The sequence below is a fragment of the Triticum aestivum genome, chromosome 4A (assembly GCF_018294505.1).
Source record: "Triticum aestivum cultivar Chinese Spring chromosome 4A, IWGSC CS RefSeq v2.1, whole genome shotgun sequence".
Taxonomy (NCBI): domain Eukaryota; kingdom Viridiplantae; phylum Streptophyta; class Magnoliopsida; order Poales; family Poaceae; genus Triticum; species Triticum aestivum.
In genome coordinates, this window is record NC_057803.1 from 540,972,872 (window position 1) to 540,999,509 (window position 26,638).

At 43.0% G+C, this 26,638-nt stretch overlaps 2 protein-coding genes across 5 annotated transcripts; one reads left to right on the top strand and one right to left on the bottom strand.

Annotated features, from left to right (window-relative positions):
* Positions 1 to 17,637: 17,637 nt before the first annotated feature.
* LOC123086808 (uncharacterized) lies at positions 17,638 to 24,942 on the bottom strand. Of its 4 annotated transcripts, none has more exons than XM_044508616.1 (12): positions 24,725 to 24,942; positions 23,984 to 24,060; positions 23,830 to 23,905; positions 23,674 to 23,746; positions 23,526 to 23,577; positions 23,383 to 23,444; positions 22,686 to 22,749; positions 21,926 to 21,986; positions 21,752 to 21,838; positions 20,437 to 20,530; positions 19,451 to 19,575; positions 17,638 to 17,997 (listed from the first exon to the last, which is right to left on the bottom strand). In XM_044508616.1, exons 1-11 carry the CDS (start codon positions 24,808 to 24,810, stop codon positions 19,483 to 19,485), a joined length of 825 nt encoding a protein of 274 aa, XP_044364551.1. In that variant the 5' UTR covers positions 24,811 to 24,942; the 3' UTR covers positions 17,638 to 17,997; positions 19,451 to 19,482. The 4 variants fall into 4 exon arrangements, with proteins under 4 accessions (XP_044364551.1, XP_044364553.1, XP_044364552.1 ...); XM_044508618.1 differs by lacking the exon at positions 17,638 to 17,997 and adding an exon at positions 19,146 to 19,370 and having other exon boundaries at positions 21,926 to 21,983; XM_044508617.1 differs by lacking the exon at positions 17,638 to 17,997 and adding an exon at positions 19,146 to 19,359.
* On the top strand, positions 17,917 to 19,188 carry LOC123086807 (tetrapyrrole-binding protein, chloroplastic). The gene has a single exon (XM_044508614.1). The coding sequence runs from the start codon at positions 17,990 to 17,992 to the stop codon at positions 19,040 to 19,042; it is 1,053 nt and encodes a 350-aa protein (XP_044364549.1). The 5' UTR covers positions 17,917 to 17,989; the 3' UTR covers positions 19,043 to 19,188.
* Positions 24,943 to 26,638: the final 1,696 nt, after the last annotated feature.

Sequence of the window (26,638 nt, forward strand, 5' to 3'; positions counted from 1 at the left end):
CCCCCCCACAAGGGCCCAAGGCGCAAGGGAGAGGAGAAGGGGGCAAACCCTAGGGCAGATGGGCCCTAAGGCCCATCCTGGTGCGCCTCCCTCTCCCCCTCCCCCTTGGCCGCCCCCCTTAGATGGGATCTAGGCTGGCCGCCACCCCTAGGGGTGGAAACCCTAAAGGGGGCGCAGCCCCTCCCCTTCCCCTATATATAGTTGAGGTTTGGGCTGCTCATAACACGCGAGTTCCTCTCCTCTATATGACGCAGCCCTGCATCTCTCCTTCCTCCTCTCCCGCGGTGCTTGGCGAAGCCCTGCAGGATAGCCACGCTCCTCCATCACCACCACGCTGTTGTGCTGCTGCTGGATGGAGTCTTCCTCAACCTCTCCCTCTCTCCTTGCTGGATCAAGGCATGGGAGACGTCGTCGGGCTGTACGTATGTTGAATGCGGAGGTGCCGTCCGTTCGGCACTAGGATCTCCGGTGATTTGGATCATGACGAGTACGACTCCATCAACCCCGTTCTCTTGAACGCTTCCGCTTAGCGATCTACAAGGGTATGTAGATGCACTCTCCTTCCCCTCGTTGCTGGTCTCTCCATAGATAGATCTTGGTGACACGTAGGAAAATTTTGAATTTCTGCTACGTTACCCAACAGTGGCATCATGAGCTAGGTCTATTGCGTAGATTCTATGCACGAGTAGAACACAAAGTAGTTGTGGGCATTGATTTTGTTCAATATGCTTAGCGTTACTAGTCCAATCTTGATTCGGCGGCATTGTGGGATGAAGCGGCCCGGACCAACCTTACACGTACGCTTACGTGAGACCGGTTCCACCGACAAACATGCACTAGTTGCATAAGGTGGCTGGTGGGTGTCTGTCTCTCCCACTTTAGTCGGATCGGATTCGATGAAAAGGGTCCTTATGAAGGGTAAATAGCAATTGGCATATCACGTTGTGGTTTTTGCGTAGGTAAGAAACGTTCTTGCTAGAAACCCATAGCAGCCACGTAAAACATGCAAACAACAATTAGAGGACGTCTAACTTGTTTTTGCAGGGTATGCTATGTGATGTGATATGGCCAAGAAGAATGTGATGAATGATATGTGATGTATGAGATTGATCATGTTCTTGTAATAGGAATCATGACTTGCATGTCGATGAGTATGACAACCGGCAGGAGCCATAGGAGTTGTCTTAATTTATTTATGACCTGCGTGTCAACATAAACGCCATGTAATTACTTTACTTTATTGCTAACCGTTAGCTGTAGTAGTAGAAGTAATAGTTGGCGAGACAACTTCATGAAGACACGATGATGGAGATCATGGTGTCATGCCGGTGACAAGATGATCATGGAGCCCCAAGATGGAGATCAAAGGAGCTATATGATATTGGCCATATCATGTCACTATTATTTGATTGCATGTGATGTTTATCATGTTTATACATCTTATTTGCTTAGAACAACGGTAGTAAATAAGATGATCCCTCATTAAAATTTCAAGAAAGTGTTCCCCCTAACTGTGCACCATTGCGAAAGTTCGTCGTTTCGAAGCACCACGTGATGATCGGGTGTGATAGATTCTAACGTTCACATACAACGGGTGTAAGACAGATTTACACACGTGAAACACTTAGGTTGACTTGACGAGCCTAGCATGTACAGACATGGCCTCGGAACACAAGAGACCGAAAGGTCGAGCATGAGTCGTATGGTAGATACGATCAACATGAAGATGTTCACCGATGATGACTAGTCCGTCTCACGTGATGATCGGACACGGCCTAGTTGACTTGGATCATGTAATCACTTAGATGACTAGAGGGATGTCTATCTGAGTGGGAGTTCATAAGATGAACTTAATTATCCTGAACATAGTCAAAAGGTCTTTGCAAATTATGTCGTAGCTCGCGCTTCAGTTCTACTGTTTAGATATGTTCCTAGAGAAAAATTAGTTGAAAGTTGATAGTAGCAATTATGCAGACAGTAAAAGGCTTATGTCCTTAATGCACCGCTCAGTGTGCTGAACCTCGAACGTCGTCTTTGGATGTTGCGAACATCTGACATACACATTTTGATAACTACGTGATAGTTCAGTTAAAACGGTTTAGAGTTGAGGCACCGAAGACGTTTTGAAACGACGCGAAACATATGAGATGTTTCGAGGGCTGAAATTGGGATTTCAGGCTCGTGCCCACGTCAAGAGGTATAAGACCTCCGACGATTTTCTTAGCCTGCAAACTAAGGAGAAAAGCTCAATTGTTGAGCTTGTGCTCAGATTGTCTGAGTACAACAATCATTTGAATCAAATGGGAGTTGATCTTCCAAATAAGATAGTGATGTTTCTCCGAAGTCATTACCACCAAGCTGCTAGAGCTTCATGATGAACTATAATATATCAGGGACATATATGATAATCCTTGAGATATTCGCGATGTTTGACACCACAAAAGTAGAGATCAAGAAGGAGCATCAATTGTTGATGGTTGGTGAAACCACTAGTTTCAAGAAGGGCAAGGGCACGAAGGGATACTTCATGAAACAGCAATTCAGCTGCTGCTCTAGTGAAGAAACCCAAGGTTGAACCCAAACCCGAGACTAAGTGCTTCTGTAATAAGGGGAACTGCCACTGGAGCAGAATTACCCTAGATACTTGGTAGATGAGAAGGCTGGCAAGGTCGATAGAAGTATATTGGATATACATTGTGTTGATGTGTACTTTACTAGTACTCCTAGTAGCACCAGGGTATTAGATACCGGTTCGGTTGCTAAGTGTTAGTAACTCGAAATAAAAGCTACGGAATAAACGGAGACTAGCTAAAGGTGAGCTGACGATATGTGTTGGAAGTGTTTCCAAGGTTGATATGATCAAGCATCGCACGCTCCCTCTACCATCGAGATTGGTATTAAAACCTAAATAATTGTTATTTGGTGTTTGCGTTGAGCATAGACATGATTGGATTATGTCTATCACGATACGGTTATTCATTTAAGGAGAATAATGGTTACTCTATTTATTTGAATAATACCTTCAATGGTCTTACGCCTAAAATGAATGGTTTATTGAATCTCGATCGTAGTGATACACATATTCATTCCAAAAGATATAAGATAGTAATGATAGTACCACCTACTTGTGGCACTGCCACGTAAGTCATATCGGTATAAAACGCATGAAGAAGCTCCATGTTGATGGATCTTTGGGCTCACTCGTTTTGAAAAGTTTGAGACATGCGAACCATGTCTATTGGTGTATATGCATGAAGAAACTCCATGAAAATGGACCGTTTGGACTCACTTGATTTTGAATCACTTGAGACATGCAAATCATACCACATGGGCAAGATGACTGAAAGCCTCATTTTCAGTAAAATGGAAGTAGAAAGCAACTTGTTGGAAGTAATACATTTTGATGTGTGCAATCCAATGAGTGCTGAGGCATGTAGTGGATATCGTTATGTTCTTACTTCACAGATGATTTGAGTAGATGTTGACTATATTTACTTGATGAATCACGAGTCTAAATTATTGAAAGGTTCAAGTAATTTCAGGGTGAAGTTCAAAGATCGTCGTGACAAGAGGATAAAATATCTATGATATGATCATAGAGATGAATATCTGAATTACGAGTTTGGCACAGAATTAAGACATTGTGGAAATTGTTTCACAACTAATACAGCCTGAAACACCGTAGTGTGATGGTGTGTCCGAACATCATAACTGCACCCTATTGGATATGATGCATACCATGATGTCTCTTATCGAATTACCACAAAAGTTTATGGGTTAGGCATTAGAGACAACCACATTCACTTTAAATAGGGCACCACGTAATTCCGATGAGATGACACCGTATGAACTATGGTTTAGAGAAACCTAAAGCTGTCATTTCTTAAAAGTTTGGGGCTGCGACGCTTATGTGAAAAAGTTTCAGTCTGATAAGCTCGAACCCAAAGCGGATAAATGCATCTTCATAGGACACCCAAAACAGTTGGGTATACCTCCTGTCTCAGATTCGAAAGCAATAAGGGATTGTTTCTAGAATCGGGTCCTTTCTCGAGGAAAAGTTTCTCTCGAAAGAATTGAGTGGGAGGATGGTGGAGACTTGATGAGGTTATTGAACCGTCACTTCAACTAGTGTATAGCAGGGCACAAAGAGTTGTTCCTGTGGCACCTACACCAATTGAAGTGGAAGCTTATGATATTGATCATGAGACTTTGGATCAAGTCACTCCCAAACCTCGTAGGATGACAATGATGCGTACTACTTCAGAGTGGTACGTAATCCTGTCTTGGAAGTCATGTTGCTAGACAACAATGAACCTACGAGCTATGGAGAAGCGATGGTGGGCCCGGATTCCGATAAATGGCTCGAGGCCATAAAATCCGAGAGAGGATCCATGTATGGAAACAAAGCGTAGACTTTGACAGAACAGCTCGATGGTCGTGAGGCTGTTGAGTACAGATGGATTTTAAAAGGAAGACGGACAATGATGGTAAATGTCACCATTAAGAAAGCTCGACTTGTCGTTAAGATGTTTTCCGACAAGTTCAAGGAGTTGACTACGATGAGACTTTCTCACTCGTAGCGATGCTAAGAGTCTGTTGGAATTATATTAGCGATTACTGCATTATTTATGAAATCTTGCAGATAGGATGTCAAAACATTGTTTCCTCGACGTTTTTTTTGAGGAAAGGTTGTATGTGATACAACCGGAAGGTTTTGTCAATCCTGAAAGATGATAATAAGTATGCAAAGCTCCAGCAATCCTTCTAAGGACTGGAGTAAGCATCTCGGAGTTGGAATGTACGCTTTGATGAGATGATCAAAGATTTTGGGTGTATACAAAGTTTATGAGAAACTTGTATTTCCAAAGAAGTGAGTGGGAGCACTATAGAATTTCTGATAAATATATGTTGTTGACATATTGTTGATCGGAAATGATGTAGAATTTCTAGAAAGCATGAAGTGTTTTTCAATGGAAAGCCTGGATTAAGCTACTTGAACATTGAGCATCAAGATCTATAAGGATAGATCAAAACGCTTATTGGTACTTTCAAATGAGCACATACCTTGACATGATCTTGAAGGTGTTCAAGATGGACCAGTCAAAGAAGGAGTTCTTGACTGAGTTGTAAGGTATGAAGTTAAGACTTAAAGCTCGACCACGGCAGAAGAAAGAGAAAGGACGAGTGTCGTCCCCTATGCTTAAGACATAGGCTCTACAGTATGCTATGCTGTGTACCGCACCTGAAATGTGCCTTGCCATGAGTCAGTCAAGGGGTACAAGAGTGATCTAAGAATGGATCATAGGACAGCGGTCAAAGTTATCCTTAGTAACTAGTGGACTAAGGAATTTTCTCGGTTATGGAGGGATAAAGAGTTCGACGTAAAGAGTTACGTCGATGCAAGCTTAACACCTATCCGAATAGCTCTGAGTAGAGATACCGGATACGTATAATGGAGCAACAATTTAGAATAGCTTCAAGTAGAACAGTTATTTGGAATAGCTCCAAATATAGCGTAGTAGCTACATCTACAAGATGACATAGAGATTTGCGAAGTACATACGGATCTGAAAGATTCAGACCCGTTGACTATAACATCTCTCACAAGCATAACATGATCAAACCCAGAACTCATCGAGTGTTAATCACATGGTAATGTGAACTAGATTATTGACTCTAGTAAACTCTTTGGGTGTTAGTCACATGGGGATGTGACCTTGAGTGTTAATCACATATCAATGTGAACTGGATTATTGACTCTAGTGCAAGTGGGAGACTGTTGGAAATATGCCCTAGAGGCAATAATAAATTAGTTATTATTATATTTCCTTGTTCATGATAATCGTTTATTATCCATGTTAGAATTGTATTGATAGGAAACTCAGATACATGTGTGGATACATAGACAACACCATGTCCCTAGTAAGCCTCTAGTTGACTAGCTCGTTGATCAATAGATGGTTACGGTTTCCTGACCATGGACATTGGATGTCATTGATAATGGGATCACATCATTAGGAGAATGATGTGATGGACAAAGACCCAATCCTAAGCCTAGCACAAGATCATGTAGTTCATATGCTAAAGCTTTTCTAATGTCAAGTATCATTTCCTTAGACCATGAGATTGTGCAACTCCCGGATACCGTAGGAATTCTTTGGGTGTGCCAAACGTCACAACGTAACTGGGTGGCTATAAAGGTACACTACGGGTATCTCCAAAAGTGTCTGTTGGGTTGGCACGAATCGAGTCTGGGATTTGTCACTCCGTGTAAACGGAGAGGTATCTCTGGGCCCACTCGGTAGGACATCATCATAATGTGCACAATGTGACCAAGGAGTTGATCACGGGATGATGTGTTACGGAACGAGTAAAGAGACTTGCTGGTAACGAGATTGAACAAGGTATCGGGATACCGACGATCGAATCTCGGGCAAGTATCGTATCGATAGACAAAGGGAATTGTATACGGGATTGATTAAGTCCTTGACATCGTGGTTCATCCGATGAGATCATCGTGGAACATGTGGGAGCCAACATGGGTATCCAGATCCCGTTGTTGGTTATTGACCGGAGAACGTCTCGGTCATGTCTGCATGTCTCCCGAACCCGTAGGGTCTACACACTTAAGGTTCGATGACGCTAGGGTTATAAAGGAAGTTTGTATGTGGTTACCGAATGTTTTTCGGAGTCCCGGATGAGATCCCGGACGTCATGAGGAGTTCCGGAATGGTCCGGAGGTAAAGATTTATATATGGGAAGTCCTGTTTTGGTCACCGGAAAAGTTTCGGGGTTTATCGGTAACGTACCGGGACCACCGGGAGGGTCCCAGGGGTCCACCAAGTGGGGCCACCAGCCCCAGAGGGCTTCATGGGCCAAGTGTGGAAGGGGACCAGCCCCAGGTGGGCTGGTGCGCCCCCCCACAAGGGCCCAAGGCGCAAGGGAGAGGAGAAGGGGGCAAACCCTAGGGCAGATGGGCCCTAAGGCCCATCCTGGTGCGCCTTCCTCTCCCCCTCCCCCTTGGCCGCCCCCCTTAGATGGGATCTAGGCTGGCCGCCACCCCTAGGGGTGGAAACCCTAAAGGGGGCGCAGCCCCTCCCCTTCCCCTATATATAGTTGAGGTTTGGGCTGCTCATAACACGCGAGTTCCTCTCCTCTATATGACGCAGCCCTGCATCTCTCCTTCCTCCTCTCCCGCGGTGCTTGGCGAAGCCCAGCAGGATAGCCACGCTCCTCCATCACCACCACGCCATTGTGCTGCTGCTGGATGGAGTCTTCCTCAACCTCTCCCTCTCTCCTTGCTGGATCAAGGCATGGGAGACGTCGGCGGGTTGTACGTGTGTTGAACGCGGAGGTGCCGTCCGTTCGGCACTAGGATCTCCGGTGATTTGGATCACGACGAGTACGACTCCATCAACCCCGTTCTCTTGAACGCTTCCGCTTAGCGATCTACAAGGGTATGTAGATGCACTCTCCTTCCCCTCGTTGCTGGTCTCTCCATAGATAGATCTTGGTGACACATAGGAAAATTTTGAATTTCTGCTACGTTACCCAACAGTTGTTCCCTTTGTCATCGGTATGTTACTTGCCCGAGATTCGATCGTCGGTATTCCAATACCTACTTCAATCTCATTACCGGCAAGTCTCTTTACTCGTTCTGTAATACATCATCCCGCAACTAACTCATTTAGTTGCAATGCTTGCAAGGCTTAAGTGATGTGCATTACCGAGAGGGCCCAGAGATACCTCTCCGACAATCGGAGTGACAAAACCTCATCTCGAAATACGCCAACCCAACATGTACCTTTGGAGACACCTGTAGTACTCCTTTATAATCACCCAGTTACGTTGTGACGTTTGGTAGTACCCAAAGTGTTCCTCCGGTAAACGGGAGTTGCATAATCTCATAGTTATAGGAACATGTATAAGTCATGAAGAAAGCAATAGCAACATACTAAACGATCGGGTGCTAAGCTAATGGAATGGGTCATGTCAATCAGATCATTCTCTCAATGATGTGATCCTGTTAATCAAATAACAACTCATTGTTCATGGTTAGGAAACATAACCATCTTTGATTAACGAGCTAGTCAAGTAGAGGCATACTAGTGACACTTTGTTTGTCTATGTATTCACACATGTATTATGTTTCCGGTTAATACAATTCTAGCATGAATAATAAACATTTATCATGATTATAAGGAAAAAATAATAACTTTATTATTGCCTCTAGGGCATATTTCCTTCAGTCTCCCACTTGCACTAGAGTCAATAATCTAGGTTACACAGTAATGATTCTAACACCCATGGAGCCTTGGTGCTGATCATGTTTTGCTCGTGGAAGAGGCTTAGTCAACGGGTCTGCAACATTCAGATCCGTATGTATCTTGCAAATCTCTATGTCTCCCACCTGGACTAGATCCCGGATGGAATTGAAGCGTATCTTGATGTGCTTGGTTCTCTTGTGAAATCTGGATTCCTTTGCCAAGGCAATTGCACCAGTATTGTCACAAAAGATTTTCATTGGACCCGATGCACTAGGTATGACACCTAGATCGGATATGAACTCCTTCATCCAGACTCCTTCATTTGCTGCTTCCGAAGCAGCTATGTACTCCGCTTCACATGTAGATCCCGCTACAACGCTTTGTTTAGAACTGCACCAACTGACAGCTCCACCGTTTAATGTAAACACGTATCCGGTTTGCGATTTAGAATCGTCCGGATCAGTGTCAAAGCTTGCATCAACGTAACCTTTTACGATGAGCTCTTTGTCACCTCCATATATGAGAAACATATCCTTAGTCCTTTTCAGGTATTTCAGGATGTTCTTGACCGCTGTCCAGTGATCCACTCCTGGATTACTTTGGTACCTCCCTGCTAGACTTATAGCAAGGCACACATCAGGTCTGGTACACAGCATTGCATACATGATAGATCCTATGGCTGATGCATAGGGAACATCTTTCATATTCTCTCTATCTTCTGCAGTGGTCGGGCATTGAGTCTTACTCAACTTCACACCTTGTAACACAGCAAGAACCCTTTCTTTGCTTGATCCATTTTGAACTTCTTCAAAATTTTGTCAAGGTATGTGGTTTGTGAAAGTCCAATTAAGCGTTTTGATCTATCTCTATAGATCTTAATGCCTAATATGTAAGCAGCTTCACCGAGGTCTTTCATTGAAAAACTCTTATTCAAGTATCCCTTTATGCTATCCAGAAATTCTATATCATTTCCAATTAGTAATATGTCATCTACATATAATATCAGAAATGCAACAGAGCTCCCACTCACTTTCTTGTAAATACAGGCTTGTCCAAAAGTCTGTATAAAACCAAATGCTTTGATCACACTATCAAAGCGTTTATTCCAACTCCGAGAGGCTTGCACCAGTCCATAAATGGATCGCTGGAGCTTGCACACTTTGTTAGCTCCCTTTGGATCGACAAAACCTTCTGGTTGCATCATATACAACTCTTCTTCCAGAAATCCATTCAGGAATGCAGTTTTGACATCCATCTGCCAAATTTCATAATCATAAAATGCGGCAATTGCTAACATGATTCGGACAGACTTAAGCATCACTACGGGTGAGAAGGTCTCATCGTAGTCAATCCCTTGAACTTGCCGAAAACCTTTTGCGACAAGTCAAGCTTTGTAGATAGTAATATTACCGTCAGCGTCAGTCTTCTTCTTGAAGATCCATTTATTCTCAATTGCTTGCCGATCATCGGGCAAGTCAACCAAAGTCCATACTTTGTTCTCATACATGGATCCCATCTCAGATTTCATGGCTTCAAGCCACTTTGCGGAATTTGGGCTCACCATTGCTTCTTCATAGTTTGTAGGTTCATCATGATCTAGTAGCATGACTTCCAGAACGGGATTACCGTACCATTCTGGTGCGGATCTTACTCTGGTTGATCTACGAGGTTCAGTAGTATCTTGTTCTGAAGTTTCATGATCATCATCATTAGCTTCCTCGCTAACTGGTGTAGGTGTCGCAGAAACAGTTTTCTGTGATGTACTACTTTCCAATAAGGGAGTAGGTACAGTTACCTCGTCAAGTTCTACTTTCCTCCCACTCACTTCTTTCGAGAGAAACTCCTTCTCCAGAAAGTTTCCGAATTTAGCAACAAAAGTCTTTCCTTCGGATCTATGATAGAAGGTGTATCCAATAGTTTCCTTTGGATATCCTATGAAGACACATTTCTCCGATTTGGATTCGAGCTTATCAGGTTGAAGCTTTTTCACATAAGCATCGCAGCCCCAAACTTTCAGAAACGACAACTTTGGTTTCTTGCCAAACCACAGTTCATAAGGCGTCATCTCAACGGATTTTGATGGTGCCCTATTTAACATGAATGCGGCCGTCTCTAGAGCGTATCCCCAAAACGATAGCGGTAAATCAGTAAGAGACATCATAGATCGCACCATATCCAGTAAAGTACGATTACGACGTTCGGACATACCATTACGCTGAGGTGTTCCGGGTGGCGTGAGTTGCGAAACTATTCCACAATTTTTTCAAATGTACACCAAACTTGTAACTCAAATATTCTCCTCCATGATCAGATCGTAGAAACTTTATTTTCTTGTTACGATGATTTTCAACTTCACTCTAAAATTCTTTGAACTTTTCAAATGTTTCAGACTTATGTTTCATTAAGTAGATATACCCATATCTGCTTAAATCATCTGTGAAGGTGAGAAAATAACGATATCCGCCACGAGCCTCAATATTAATCGGACCACATACATCTGTATGTATGATTTCCAACAAATCTGTTGCTCTCTCCATAGTACCGGAGAACGGCGTTTTAGTCATCTTGCCCATGAGGCACGGTTCGCAAGTACCAAGTGATTCATAATCAAGTGGTTCCAAAAGTCCATCAGTATGGAGTTTCTTCATGCGCTTTACACCGATATGACCTAAACGGCAATGCCACAAATAAGTTGCACTCTCATTATCAACTCTGCATCTTTTGGCTTCAACATTATGAATATGTGTGTTACTACTATCGAGATTCAACAAGAATAGACCACTCTTTAAGGGTGCATGACCATAAAAGATAATACTCATATAAATAGAACAACCATTATTCTCTGATTTAAATGAATAACCGTCTCGCATCAAACAAGATCCAGATATAATGTTCATGCTTAACGCTGGCACCAAATAACAATTATTTAGGTCTAATACTAATCCCGAAGGTAGATGTAGAGGTAGCGTGCCGACTGCGATCACATCGACTTTGGAACCGTTTCCCACGCGCATCGTCACCTCGTCCTTAACCAATCTTCGCTTGATCCGTAGTCCCTGTTTCGAGTTGCAAATATTAGCAACAGAACCAGTATCAAATACCCAGGTGCTACTGCGAGCATTAGTAAGGTACACATCAATAACATGTATATCACATATACCTTTGTTCACCTTGCCATCCTTCTTATCCGCCAAATACTTGGGGCAGTTCCGCTTCCAGTGACCAGTCTGCTTGCAATAGAAGCACTCAGTTTCAGGCTTAGGTCCAGGTTTGGGTTTCTTCTCTTGAGTAGCAACTTGCTTGCCGTTCTTTTTGAAGTTCCCCTTCTTATTTTCTTTGCCCTTTTTCTTGAAACTAGTGGTCTTGTTGACCATCAACACTTGATGCTCCTTCTTGATTTCTACCTCCGCAGCTTTCAGCATCGTGAAGAGCTCGGGAATAGTCTTATTCATCCCTTGCATATTATAGTTCATCACGAAGCTCTTGTAGCTTGGTGGCAGTGATTGGAGAATTCTGTCAATGACGCAATCATCTGGAAGATTAACTCCCAATTGAATCAAGTGATTATTATACCCAGACATTTTGAGTATATGCTCACTAACAGGACTGTTCTCTTCCATCTTGCAGCTATAGAACTTATTGGAGACTTCATATCTCTCAATCCGGGCATTTGCTTGAAATATTAACTTCAACTCCTGGAACATCTCATATGCTCCATGACGTTCAAAATGTCGTTGAAGTCCCGATTCTAAGTCGTAAAGCATGGCACACTAAACTATCGAGTAGTCATCAGCTTTGCTCTACCAGACGTAACATCCGGCGTTGCTCCTGTAGCAGGCCTGGCACCCAGTGGTGCTTCTAGGACGTAATTCTTCTGTGCAGCAATGAGGATAATCCTCAAGTTGCGGACCCAGTCCGTGTAATTGCTACCATCATCTTTCAACTTTGCTTTCTCAAGGAACGCATTAAAATTCAACGGAACAACAGCACGAGCCATCTATCTACAATCATACATAAACAAGCAAGATACTAATCAGGTACTAAGTCTCATGATAAATTTAAGTTCAGTTAATTTAGTTAAAGAACTCCCACTTAGATAGACATCCCTCTAATCCTCTAAGTGATTACGTGATCCAAATCAACTAAACCATGTCCGATCATCACGTGAGATGGAGTAGTTTCATTGGTGAACATCATTATGTTGATCATATCTACTATATGATTCACGCTCGACCTTTCGGTCTCCGTGTTCCGAGGCCATATCTGTATATGCTTGGCTCGTCAAGTATAACCTGAGTATTCCGCGTGTGCAACTGTTTTGCACCCGTTGTATTTGAACGTAGAACCTATCACACCCGATCATCACGTGGTGTCTCAGCACGAAGAACTTTCGCAACGGTGCATACTCAGGGAGAACACTTCTTGATAATTTAGTGAGAGATCATCTTATAATGCTACCGTCAATCAAAGCAAGATAAGATGCATAAAAGATAAACATCACATGCAATCAATATAAGTGATATGATATGGCCATCATCATCTTGTGCTTGTGATCTCCATCTCCGAAGCACCATCGTGATCACCATCGTCACCGGCGTGACACCTTGATCTCCACCGTAGCATCGTTGTCGTCTCGCCAAGCTTGTGCTTCTACGACTATCGCTGCCGTTTAGTGATAAAGTAAAGCATTACATCGCGATTGCATTGCATACAATAAAGCGACAACCATATGGCTCCTGCCGGTTGCCGATAACTCGGTTACAAAACATGATCATCTCATACAATAAAATTCAGCATCATGTCTTGACCATATCACATCACAACATGCCCTGCAAAAACAAGTTAGACGTCCTCTACTTTGTTGTTGCAAGTTTTACGTGGCTGCTACGGGCTTAAGTAAGAACCAATCTCATCTACGCATCAAAACCACAACGATAGTTTGTCAATTTGACTCCGTTTTAACCTTCGCAAGGACCGGGCGTAGCCACACTTGGTTCAACTAAAGTTGGAGAAACTGTCACCCACAAGCCACCTCTGTGCAAAGCACGTCGGGAGAACCGGTCTTGCGTAAGCGTACGCGTAATGTCGGTCTGGGCCGCTTCATCCAACAATACCGCCGAACCAAAGTATGACATGCTGGTAGGCATTATGACTTATATCGCCCACAACTCACTTGTGTTCTACTCGTGCATATAACATCAACATATAAAACCTAGGCTCGGATGCCACTGTTGGGTTTCGTAGTAATTTCAAAAAGTTCCTACGCACACGCAAGATCATGGTGATGCATAGCAACAAGAGGGGGAGTATGATCTACATACCTAGTAGATCGACAATGGAAGCGTTTGGTTGATGTAGTCGTACGTCTTCACGATCCGACCGATCAAGCACCGAAACTATGGCACCTCCGAGTTCTAGCACACGTTCAGCTCGATGACGATCCCCGGACTCCGATCCAGCAAAGTGTCGGGGAAGAGTTCCGTCAGCACGACGGCATGGTGACGATCTTGATGCACTACTGCTGCAGGGCTTCGCCTAAGCACCGCTACAATATTATCGAGGACTATGGTGGCTGGGGGCGCCGCACATGGCTAAGGAATAGATCACGTGGATCAACTTGTGTTTCTCTGGGGTGCTCCTGCCTCCGTATATAAAGGACTAGAGGGGGGAGGCTGGCCGGCCAAGGAGGGCACGCCAGGAGAGTCCTACTCCCTCTGGGAGTAGGATTCCCCCCCCCCCCCAATCCTAGTTGGAATAGGATTCGCGAAGGGGGGAAAAGAGAGAGAGGGGCCGGCCCCCTCTCCTTGTCCTATTCGGACCAAGGGAGGGGAGGGGCGCGCGGCCCATGTAGGGCTGCCTCTTCTCTTTTCCACTAAGGCCCATCATGGCCCATTTAGCTCCCGGGGGGTTCCGGTAACCTCCCGGTACTCCGGTAAAATCCCGATTTCACCCGGAACACTTCCGGTATCCAAACATAGGCTTCCAATATATCAATCTTTATGTCTCGACCATTTCGAGACTCCTCGTCATGTCCGTGATCACATCCGGGACTCCGAACAACCTTCGGTACATCAAAATGCATAAACTCATAATATAACAGTCATCGTAACCTTAAGCGTGCGGACCCTACGGGTTCGAGAACAATGTAGACATGACCGAGACACGTCTCCGGTCAATAACCAATAGCGGGACCTGGATGCCCATATTGGCTCCTACATATTCTACGAAGATCTTTATCGGTCAGACCGCATAACAACATACGTTGTTCCCTTTATCATCGGTATGTTACTTGCCCGAGATTCGATCGTCGGTATTCCAATACCTAGTTCAATCTCGTTACCGGCAAGTCTCTTTACTCGTTCTGTAATACATCATCCCGCAACTAACTCATTTAGTTGCAATGCTTGCAAGGCTTAAGTGATGTGCATTACCGAGAGAGCCCAGAGATACCTCTCCGACAATCGGAGTGACAAAACCTAATCTCGAAATACGCCAACCCAACATGTACCTTTGGAGACACCTGTAGTACTCCTTTATAATCACCCAGTTACGTTGTGACGTTTGGTAGTACCCAAAGTGTTCCTCCGGTAAAAGGGAGTTGCATAATCTCATAGGTATAGGAACATGTATAAGTCATGAAGAAAGCAATAGCAACATACTAAACGATCGGGTGCTAAGCTAATGGAATGGGTCATGTCAATCAGATCATTCTCTCAATGATGTGATCCCGTTAATCAAATAACAACTCATTGTTCATGGTTAGGAAACATAACCATCTTTGATTAACGAGCTAGTCAAGTAGAGGCATACTAGTGACACTTTGTTTGTCTATGTATTCACACATGTATTATGTTTCCGGTTAATACAATTCTAGCATGAATAATAAACATTTATCATGATTATAAGGAAATAAATAATAACTTTATTATTGCCTCTAGGGCATATTTCCTTCATCTACTACGTCCATTCATAAATATAATACGTTTGGGCAGTTTCTCCATTCCTAAATATAAGTGTAACGTTTCATGTTTCACTTTTGTTCGCATCACCCTTCGTTCAACCTTTTCTGAATCAATTTCACTTTAATTTACTTACCAAATTTCTCATCAAACTATAAGGTAAATCACAGGTAGCATTTGATATGTACACAATCACATTAACATGGACAGGTAATCACAAACTAACATACCAGAATATTTATATTTCATTGTGACGCACGGGCATTGTCCTTCTTAAGGGTGATTGATTAGGGTCCAAACCAAAATTTGAGTCAGTGATATTCAAACCCCTGATCTCAAACCAAAAAGTTGGCTTAGTTGAGTGTATATCTTATGAAGACATGAAGGATTTAGGCTTCAAGCTGGCTTAAAATCAAAAAGTGTTCAACATGAAAGTTGCTCACCTCGTTGAAATAAGTTTGGTTTTATGGATCATCTCAACCCAAGGTCATATGCAATCTCCACAAGGTCATATGCAATCTCCACAAACGATGCCATGTGACAACATTTGACTTGCACAAAATTCCACACTCACTTGTCCAACTTAAGGTAAGGTTTGCAGATATGAAAAAAATCGAGTCCTTTTTTATTGTAGGGGAAGTCCAGCCACCTTATATATAGACGAGAAGGGGGTGATTGATTGAACAACACATAATCGATCAAATCAATCTACCACTTTTACCTTCTATCATTTTATCTCCGCTTCGGTTTTGTTCTTCTTCTTGTTCGACGACAGCGAACCTCGAGGCCTTAGGGGTGGTCAGGCGGACCATGGGCAACCCAAAACCTTGCGCGCCCTGACAGGGTCCCTTTTGGGCATGTGGGTTTCATATCCTCAATAGACATCACTGATTCACCGACGTGTCTTGCATATTGCACTCCCGACCAGGCTCACTCGTCGATGTGTCATGCGTATCGTGCTCGATGCTGGGGCGACACATGACGTGTTCGTGTGCGAGCAATACCTAAAAACATGTACCTTGTGAAGCACCTTGCAATAATATCCATCCAACATACTCCAAACTTTTTCTACAAGAATTAAACCACATATTTGATGTAATTTCAAATTACAAGATTTTTTTAGTTCTCATTTGCTACTATTTAGTTTTTAAATGCACGTTTTGGCATTTTTCTTGCAGAAATATGAATAAACCTAAATAGTTAAAAAAATGCCATTTTTCATCAGTTCATATTACGGGTTTAGGAGATAGTGAAAAAGTCTTAGGAGATTTGACAAGTTTGGTAGTATTACTTTGCTTTGTAATTAGTGCACATGTTGTTTCTTAGATATTTCAAGTCAAACAATGAAGTTTTTAATGACCAACTATTTTCTTTGTACATGTAACTTGAAAATGGAATAGACCATTTACTTTATCATTATTATTGACGAATTTAACATCATATTGCAACTCGTTGTGTCCTAATTTATTTTTAATACTTTGCAAATATCGAAAAGCTCATACCTTGTGAAGCACCATACAAAAATAAACGCATTGTTATCCAATATCGAAATAACTCACATATTAGAGATAATTTCAAATTTTAAGATTTTACAGATCTCATTGTTGCTTTAAGGTTCTAAATGCATTTTTCGGCATTTTCATCCAAAAAAATAGAGACCAACCTAAATGTGATCAAAAAGCGTAAACTTTTGCTTTGGCTCATATTACAGGTTTACGAAATAGGTGAAAATGTCTCACGATATTTGATAAAAGTTTTCATGTACCTTGCTACGTAATGGATGGATCTTTTAGGATGTTTCTTAGTTATTCAAGTCAAACTATGAGGGTCTTGATCTTGGTCCTCAATGTTTGGCATATCACCACTTGGTTGAACTTGGCCTTCATCTAGTATACTACTTAAAAAAAAGAATAGCATTTCTTTTCCTACCCGGCGGAGTGCTTCGTTCAACCTTTCATCCTGTTTCTGAGCATAATTTCAATGGTCTTAATTGTCTCACCTTTTATTGATTTATAGAATAAACTTGTATTTGCTTTGGTAAGCCAGTAAGTGATTACAAATAAAATCCTGAAGTAATATATCACGGGTATGGTAACATTTATTTGCACAATCGCGTTAATATGAGCAGCTAATCACCTAGTAATGTACTCCCTCCGTTCCGAATTACTTGTCTTGTATTTGTCTAGATACGGATGTATCTAGACTCATTTTAGTGTGATACCTCCGTATCTGGAGAAATCTAAGACAAGTAATTCGGAACGAAGGAAGTACTAGAACATCTATATCGCGTTGCAATGGACGGGTAATTATCTAGTCAAAAGAAAAGAGGCTTACCATACCATGTTCAATCACAACATAGTTACGTAATAATAATGAAACCAAAATCCAACTGGACTAGTAACTCTTTTGAGTTAGTTTTGATTTACTAAGCCTTGCATATATGTATCCAACCATCCAATGATGTAGAGGGTGGGGTGTTCTATCCTCCATTTTCCAAAAATACAAACTGGACCGAAGCGGCCGGGGCTATCTCGCCCAAAAGTACCGAAAATCAGATACGCGGATAAGAAAATGTTTTAGTTTCTTGTGAACCAACAAAATGAAGCAGCAGAATATAACAAGAATGTTCCACGGACGCAGCCTGCCCACCTCACCTCCCCTCCCTTCCCCTGCAAACAAACACATGCGTTGAGCTGCGATAGCCAGTATCCTCGTCTCACCCAGAACCCACCAATCGCAGCGCTCCTCTGTATTCCCCTCCAGATGCACCCCTACAAAACCACGGAAATCCATAATTTTTCACAACACAGAGGAAGAGCACACAGACACAGACAAGCAGTAGACCACGCGCCCACAGCCTCAGCCTCAGGTCTCCCTTCGCGCACCGCAGCCACCACCAAGTGCAACCAATCCCCCGACAAAACCCCATCCACTCCTTTATCAGCGTTTCCCTCCCTTTCCTCCGCTCCCCTCCATCCATCCTCAGCCGCCTCTTCGCCGGCCGGCCAGCCAGCCATGGCAAATGCTTCCCTCCAGTCCTTCCTCCCCCAGCACCACCATTCTTTCCTCAGCAGCGCCACCCACGACGGCTCCCCTCCCGCGCTCCTCAAGCTCACCACCACCACCGCCAGCAACAGCATTTCATTCAAGCTCTTCGCCAGCGGCTCCTCCTCGGTGACCACAACCGCCAACTCGCCGGCCCCGACTCCGGCGGCGACAACCTCGCCGCCCACCCCCTCGCTGGAGCTCCTGGGCCAGCAGCTGGCGGCGGGGGACTACCGGCAGGCCGACGAGACCACCCGGGCCCTCCTCATCGTCCTCGCCGGCGAGGCCGCGCGCCGCCGAGGGTACGTCTTCTTCTCGGAGGTCCAGTTCATCTCCGTGGAGGACCTGCGCGCCGTGGACGCGCTCTGGCTGGAGCACAGCGGCGGCAGGTTCGGGTACAGCGTGCAGCGCCGGGTTTGGGAGAAATCGCTGCGCGAGTTCACCCGCTTCTTCATCAGGATCGGGTGGATGAAGAAGCTGGACACCGAGGTGGAGCAGTTCAACTACAGGGCCTTCCCGGACGAGTTCATCTGGGAGCTCACCGACGACACGCCGGAGGGCCACCTGCCCCTCACCAACGCCCTCAGGGGCACGCGACTCCTGGAGAACATCTTCACCCACCCCGCCTTCGACTGCGAGGAAGAGGAGGCAGCTGCAGCAGATGAGGAGGCTGGCACGGGCAGTGCCACTGGTCAGAATAACAAGGATGACAAGAAAAGCAGGGGGAGGTCAAAGAGTTTGACAGATTTCAAGCCCGACTACTCCTTTTAAGGAGCGTGCAAGTTTGTGATGATGCTGTCAATGGGGCAGCTGATTTTAAAAAAAGTCATGTTTCTGTAGTTCGTTTTGGTTGTTTCTGTACTGAACATGCATGGAAATTTGTGACCATATATATTATAAAGATAAGTGTTTGAGAAGCTGCTTGTTCTGGACAAGGATGATTGCATCTGGACATGCAAAAGATGAACTGCATGCGCAGGACAAAGCGAAAATATGTTCTTATGCGATACGCCATTTGGAAACTCGGTGCAGAAATGGCCATGCCATTTTGAGCCGTCAGCTTTCGGCGGATTACCTCCGCTTGTTTCCTGGCAAGTGACTGTGACTGGTCTGAGTGAGAACAATTTTGCTGATGAATCTCTAAAACCTGATGAGACATTTGAGGAAAAAAAATTATACCTTTCTTACTATTGACGCTATTTTTTCCCGTTTCATGCACAAGGGCAGAGCCTCCGGGTATGTTGATGTGAGCCATCACAGGTGAGGCGGTCATCCATCTGCATGTACAAGCACGCTCCAGGATTCTGAAACAGCAGCCAAACGAAAATTAGTTCCATGTTTTAAGTCTCTTCGCCAACACTCTTAGACATGTCCAGCACACGCAGTCCGTGCGCGCACACTCAGACAGAATAATGCAAGCATCAGCTATATGAATATATCAAAATATCTGGGCGAGCGATGCTATTTTCTGTAAGTTTATTTTGCAGGTCATGGCACTAGATGTGTTGGTTCCCTCTGCAGTTTGAACACCAAAATGTCTAAAGGCAAATGCCTTTGTGAGTGTGGCGCATGTGTGCTTCCCACACGCACAAAAATACTAAGCTTTCTAGATAATCCTGATTTTTTACATCCAAGAAATAGCAGTCACAGCAAGATACAACAACTATGGGGTTGTAAGTCATGAAGTCATATGTATTGTGCTAAACTGCTAATGCTTGATTCCTTGCCTAGTTGAGATGGCCGCTTAGTTGAGGTCAAAAGGACAAGGAAAATGGTATTCTCAGGGTTGATTCTCACAACGAAGTTGTTAGTAATATTAGTGAGTAGCTAATATCAGCCTTCTTAAATTGCAAGTATGTATAAAAGTCAAGTGCAGCATATCTTCCATGGAGATTGCCGAGAGATAACATTCTGGAGATAAAGAAATTGAAGAAAAATCATGGTAGTTGACTATTTTGAGGGGTGATCAGCACATTTGCGGACACTTTCGAGTTGGAAAATGGCCAGAAGTATACACATAAACAAAATTTATTTTATGCATATCAAAACATCCTTTTTCTAGAGAGAGACTCTTAACAGTCTGCATGTGGTCAAACAACATAAATATACAGGAGATAACCATTATATGGGAAATCAGCAAATACAAAATAATGCATTAGTCATACCAAATTTTTTGGAGCTTCGTCTACAACTTCGGCAGGTTGATCGGGCCCAAGACTGGGAAAGCAACCATTTTTGCATCTCATATATTTCTGCAAACTGGTTTCAATAATAAAACATGAGCAAGCAAATGCTGATTTTTTTCTTGAATTGATAAATAATCAGATAAAAAGATCGACACAACTCATTTCAAATCAGACTCCCCGACTAAATTTTCCTCGTGCTGATTTGCGACATGAAAGAATTTGTTTAAAAAAAAATTTGAAACGGAATTTGTTTAAAATAGAAGTGCAGCAGAGATGGTTTTATAGCAAGAACCATAAGCATATGTAACTTACTAGTTACTAGTATTTGGATATCCTAGATGAATAATGATAAATAAGACCAAATAACAGTGTTTCATAAATTATGTTAGTGACAAAAAGACCAAAATCACACTGGTAATAGAAAAGCCTCATATGAGGTTCAGAATGATTATTTTCTGAAGAATCTACATGTTAACAATACTGCTGTCGGTAATTATAGGCACTCTAAGAATATGTTTTATATTGAAACTTGGTTCACCACTTTAATTTTGGCAATCACACGTGATATGAAATCCACCTCATATGGACAACTACAACGTAAAATTTTAGATTATGCACAAAATAGGCTGCAGACTTTTATCAAGATATATGATGCTTTTCTTAGCTTCCATCACTCCACTGTATAAGATATATGGTGTTTTCCTTAACATCCATCACTCCACTATACACGATCCTGTCTCTTCTCCAATTAAGTGTTTTGCTTTATCATTTACAAACTTCTGCTAGAATTGTTTCATTTAATCAAGTAAGCAGTAGTTGATAATTCAGAACTTGGAAGCGTGTAGATATCTGAAACTTCTCCAGCAAAGAGATTGCTTTCATATTCAGATTGCGTAACTGGATATGGGATGGAGCAAAACAGCTGATTAGAACGACGGCATGCTTTAAAGCCCTGCAGGCCCAAAACAGATGTAAATAGTGACTTCCTTTAAAATACTGGTTCATATCAACTTTAGAATATCAGTTCATCGTCAATTTTCATCTAAAGAACTGTGTCGTTCAGACTATACAACAAAACAATTAACTGGGTCGCGTGCAATCATACAAAAAAAATGTTATTTCCATAAAAGCACTCAACATAATCACAGTGGAACTTGCTACTCGAGTAGTCATTCAGACTAAAATTATTCTATCAGGAAAAACATCTGAGGATAATCATCAAACAATAATATTTACAATGATGTATTATTTGAACGGAAATCATAGAAATATTAGATATTTTAAATAAACTTACATCTGACATTTGTTCAACTCAGAAAGCCTGCTTGGAACACATGATTGTCCTTTTGCTCTGCATGCAGAACTACATGATTCCCCCTGCCTAAATTTCAGGTTTGATTACATAAGGAAATTCCCATGGGCATCATTCACTGAACTACATTTAGAGCTTATATTGGAAAGACCTTACCTTCCCAAAATGACGTTAATGCCATCCAACCTTGATCCAAAATTAGATTCAGTTGATCCTGCTAAATAGTTATACATAGTCATTTCCTAATGCATAACTTCAAGAACGTGACAATGTTGGCATTAGTAGTGGACAAGAAGTTAGCAGCTTGTGCACTTACTGGGCCCAGCTCAGACTAAGCTTGAAACTAGAAAGGAAGTGATCAGAGGTCTAATTCTTGTTTTCTACAACACATCCAAGAATTCAACAGCAAAAGTAGTCCCCAACCAATGCCAACAAATCTCAGGTTCCTATCTTCCTTACAAAACTCAAGAAAATCCCCCTACCCATGCACTATTATCGGACCTATCAAGCTTGTTATAAATCTCTAACAGAGGATAACTAACTGATTGAATCTAACTGACAGATAGACAGGCAATGAAATGATAAAATGAAAAATGCTAACAAACTGCTTCCTGTACTTTATTTTGGTGTGACTAGTGCTGGCTGCTGTTCCACAGTCATGCCATGAGCCAAAGTGAACTGGCTTGGCCTTTATGAACGGGGCTAGGCCACCACTTCTGGCTCGTAGCATGTAACATCAAGTGAGCTGAGCCAAGTGGAGCTTGGCTCGTATCCACTCCTAATGGGCGGTTCAATTTGAATCTCATGAGGAAATAGTGCATTAGCTAAATAATTTAGGTACTAGAAATGATGGTGAACAGATGCTATTACTAGAGAATGTGGTAACTTAGCCAAGATGTAAGAATATAATTTGTACCCGATGAATTTTGCTGCACCAGAAAGCAATGATGGAAATCACTCAAATATGCATTTTCATGGACCTGGTAGATTCAAAGAACAACTTAGACTGAAAGGAAAAATTGTTTACCAGATAATTTTAACTTGTAGTTGTTGAATTTATAACATGCCAGATTGCCAACAAAATAAGACACTGCAAGGATGAAAATATACTGGAGCTCTGTTCCTATTATAGATATTCATGTAAAAGGTGTCCTGAAACATTCATATTAGAGCCAAAATCACTGTTTTGACTCTTTTAATGAAGTTTAGCACTAATTGACTCTACCTGAAAAAGATTTCACGGTCTGAACCTTTTAGGAAATGCCACCCACTGTATCAGGGCTTATTGTTTACGCAGGAAACACCATGGTCAACGGTGTTTGCGCCCTGGCCCATGCCCGCTGACCTGCTAACGCGGCAATGTCAAACGCCAAGACATGACTAATCGTATTGACCATGCCGCGACAGCAGATCAGCCAGGCATGGTTCAGAGCGCAAACGCCGTTGACCATGGCATTTTCTGTGTAAACAATACGCCACGGTGGGTGGTGTTTCCTAAAAGGGTCAGATCGCGAATTGTTTTTCCAATTGGGGTCAATTAGTGCTAAACTTCATTAGAAAGGACAAAACAGTGATTTTGGCCTTATATTTGCACGCTAAGAAAGAACGCATACCACGCTTGCAGAACTATGGCGGCATCTTCCCATGCAGAAATCGAAGATATTGGCGTAAGTTCCTAGAGGATAATAAAGTGTAAACTTCTTCTGACACATTAAAGTTCTCAAGATACACCAAACAATAACTACAAAAATCTTACCAGCAGTGACTGGCTTAGCTACCTTCAACTTCAGAACATCTGCTTCCTTGGTCTGTCAAAAGGATGAGTAAATAACACAGGAAATAACTCATTTCTTTCAATCTTCCTATGCCAAATCCAGTACTGCTAGTAAGAATGTAAGATTTACCATAGAAGGATTCAAGCAGCAAGAAACACAATACTCGTAAGAGTTGCAGCACTGCGAATCAAGGTTGCAGCCCCTGCATGGTGCGATGAACTGTGTTAGATTTTTAGTGTTGCCATCTTTCTACGACATTTGTGCAACAAAAGGTAAGAAACTCACTGACAGGAGAAGCGTTCTCCTGTTTGTGGGCAGCAGCGAGACCATGGATCAATCGAAAGGGCAGAACATACATAACCTAAAAGAATGTGTTCACAAGGGAGCATAAGTTTACAACACGGTATATCTAAGCAGGAGAGAGGCACAGGTGTATTACCGTTATCATCTGATATCAAATGCCGTCCTTGAACAGTTGTCCTGCATATGATGGGTGCAGCAAAACCAATGTCCTTCCTGAACAAGACTTGCAATCAAGTTGTGGCTTCAGATTTAGTGAATAACATCCGTATGTCAAGCTTGCATCTGGAACTGTACTAACACTAGAATGGAGAAACATTGATAATCATGGACTCATGGTGGGATGTGCAGTGAAACCTTTGCCCCGGCACAGAGCACCATTTGAATAGAGTAATTACCATATATTTAGCTCATCACTTAAAAGTATCTGATATAATCATTTCTTCTGACATTGTGACAGTAAATAAAAACCAAGAAAATGAAAACATACACACCATGGTGTAGCAATGTGTTGAGCAGAAAGCATAATTGCGCCAAACATAGTCCAGGATCCCAACCCCACAATTAAAATTCCACAAACCATAATCAAACATGAGGCGTAATTCCACAAACATAATCGAGCATGAGGCCTCGTTCCAGAAACATAATCACAGACAGCAACGAGCATGTAATTAATCAAGTAATTTAGAGCCGCGGAGCAACTGGTGAGGCTCCCAAGTCCCGTGCCAGGCCGCAGCAAACACGGAAGAACTACCACGGATACGGATGGATTTCGAAATAGTTTAGAGCTGCGGGTGGCGACGATGAGAGCACTCGCATTTCCAGGATGCGACGCTGGACAGGGGAGGCGGGGGGTTTGCGGGGAACGGATCTCACTCACCGGATGGCGGAGACGGGGGCAGAGAGGAAGGCGGCGGCGGCGGCGACGCAGAGGATCCTGCGGAGGAGGAGGCGCGGGTTGGCCATCGGGCCGGCGAGGGGGACGCCGGGGCAGCGGGTCGACGGATGCGCGCGTGGGAGCTGGTTTTTTCTCACTGAAACAGAGTGGCGAACGAGCGAAGATACAGGGAGGAAGAATACAATGATCCCACACGGACCACCTTCGACTCAAAGGAAAAGTGGAGAAAAGATTTAGAAATAGAGATTTCACTGGTTCAAAAGTAATGGGGCAAAGGGAAAGTGAAGGAAAAAAATAAAGCCATCTCAGTTTTTTTAAAGAAAAGCGCAGAAATTCAAAAAAAAACGCTCGAGCCTTTGGTTAAAATCCTTAGTGGCATAATAACATTCTTTAAATTTATGTTATATGAGTGTCTTGTAAGGTCTCCTTTGGTTAAAAGAAAAAGTGGAGAAGCATATAGGAATATAAATTTTTCTTATGATGCTATTATTCGAACCTTTTTGGTTCAAAGGAATGTAATAAAGGAAAAAATGAAAGAGATCTTCCTTTTATTTCGGTATCAAAGGAAAAGTGTAGGAATTTTACAATTCACTTGGACCTCTTTTTGAATTTTTATGAAAAACGAGTCTGAGATCCTTGATGGCATAATAACATGCTAATTATACATCTTTCATGTGATTTGATGTTGTTCACGAGGAATCTATACTTTTCATATTAACATTTAAGTCTATAAATACGTGTGTGTTTTTTGCGTCACGCGGATTAGGTGGACTCGGGGCCTATTCATTAACTCTCTAGCTCTCGGCTCCTTCAACTCCATCTGATACGATGAGCACATTATGTCATACTTACCCTACTTCAAAAAATAAATGTTTCCTATTCTTTTGTATGTTGGTACTGTGAAACAATTCTTTTTAATCTAAGTGATCACATGTTCACAAATACCTCATATTCTTTAAGGATGGCAATTTTACCCATGGGTACGAGTACCCGTGGATACCGTACCCGCATGGCCAGGGTATGGTCATAATTTTATACACATGGATAGTATCCATACCCTACCTGTTAAATCATAGGTGGCGTACAGATATAGCCTTGTGGCCATGGATATACCCATACCCTACCCATTTATACTGACATGTTGACCTTACTCATGGAGCTCCAACATATGCGCAAAGGTCGATAGCGTCAAAGGAGCTGGGCGACCCAACTTGTAACACCCCGTATGTAACTTGCCATATTTGTATTCCAACTCTTGCCATTTCCGGCACTAAGTTATGTTATTTTCTCGTTGTCGGGTTTTTGTCTTCGTGTGCTTTTGTCTTTGTCATGCATCTCATATCATGTCATCATGTGCATCGCATTTGCATACGTGTTCGTCTCATGCATCCAAGCATTTTCCCCGTTGTCCGTTTTGCATTCCGGTGCTCCTATGTCCTCCGGTGTTCCTTTCTACCTCTTTTCGCGTGCGGGTGTTAAACGTTTTCGGATTGGACCGAGGCTTGACAAGCGGCCTTGATTTACTACCGGTAGACCGCCTGTCAAGTTTCGTGTCATTTGGACTTCGTTTGATACTCCAACGGTTAACCGAGGGACCGAAAAGGCCTCGTGTGTGTTGCAGTCCAACACCCCTTCAAAGTGGCCCAAAACCCACCTAAACCTCCTCCATCATTTAGATCGTTCGATCACGATCGCATGGCCGAAAACCGTGCTCAATTTGGAGCCTCCTAACTCTTCCTACCTATAAAAAGGTCTCCTCCCCCGAAAATTTCGGAACATTTCGCACCCTAACCCTAGCCCCCTTCTTCCTCAGCACGCCGGACACGTCCGGGCGCGCCGGACACAACCGCCACCGCCAATCGCCCGCCGCCACGTGGCCCCGCTCCGCCCCACATC

Excerpts from the sequence above, each read along its gene's own strand:
- LOC123086807 (XM_044508614.1), top strand. The coding sequence starts at position 17,990 with ATGCACCCCTACAAAACCACGGAAATCCATAATTTTTCACAACACAGA.
- LOC123086808 (XM_044508616.1), bottom strand. The coding sequence starts at position 24,810 with ATGGCCAACCCGCGCCTCCTCCTCCGCAGGATCCTCTGCGTCGCCGCC. Across the intron at positions 23,747-23,829 it reads GGAGAACGCTTCTCCTGTCA|GGGCTGCAACCTTGATTCGC; the intron begins GTGAGTTTCTTA and ends CGCACCATGCAG. Across the intron at positions 21,839-21,925 it reads ATTAACGTCATTTTGGGAAG|GCAGGGGGAATCATGTAGTT; the intron begins GTAAGGTCTTTC and ends CCTGAAATTTAG.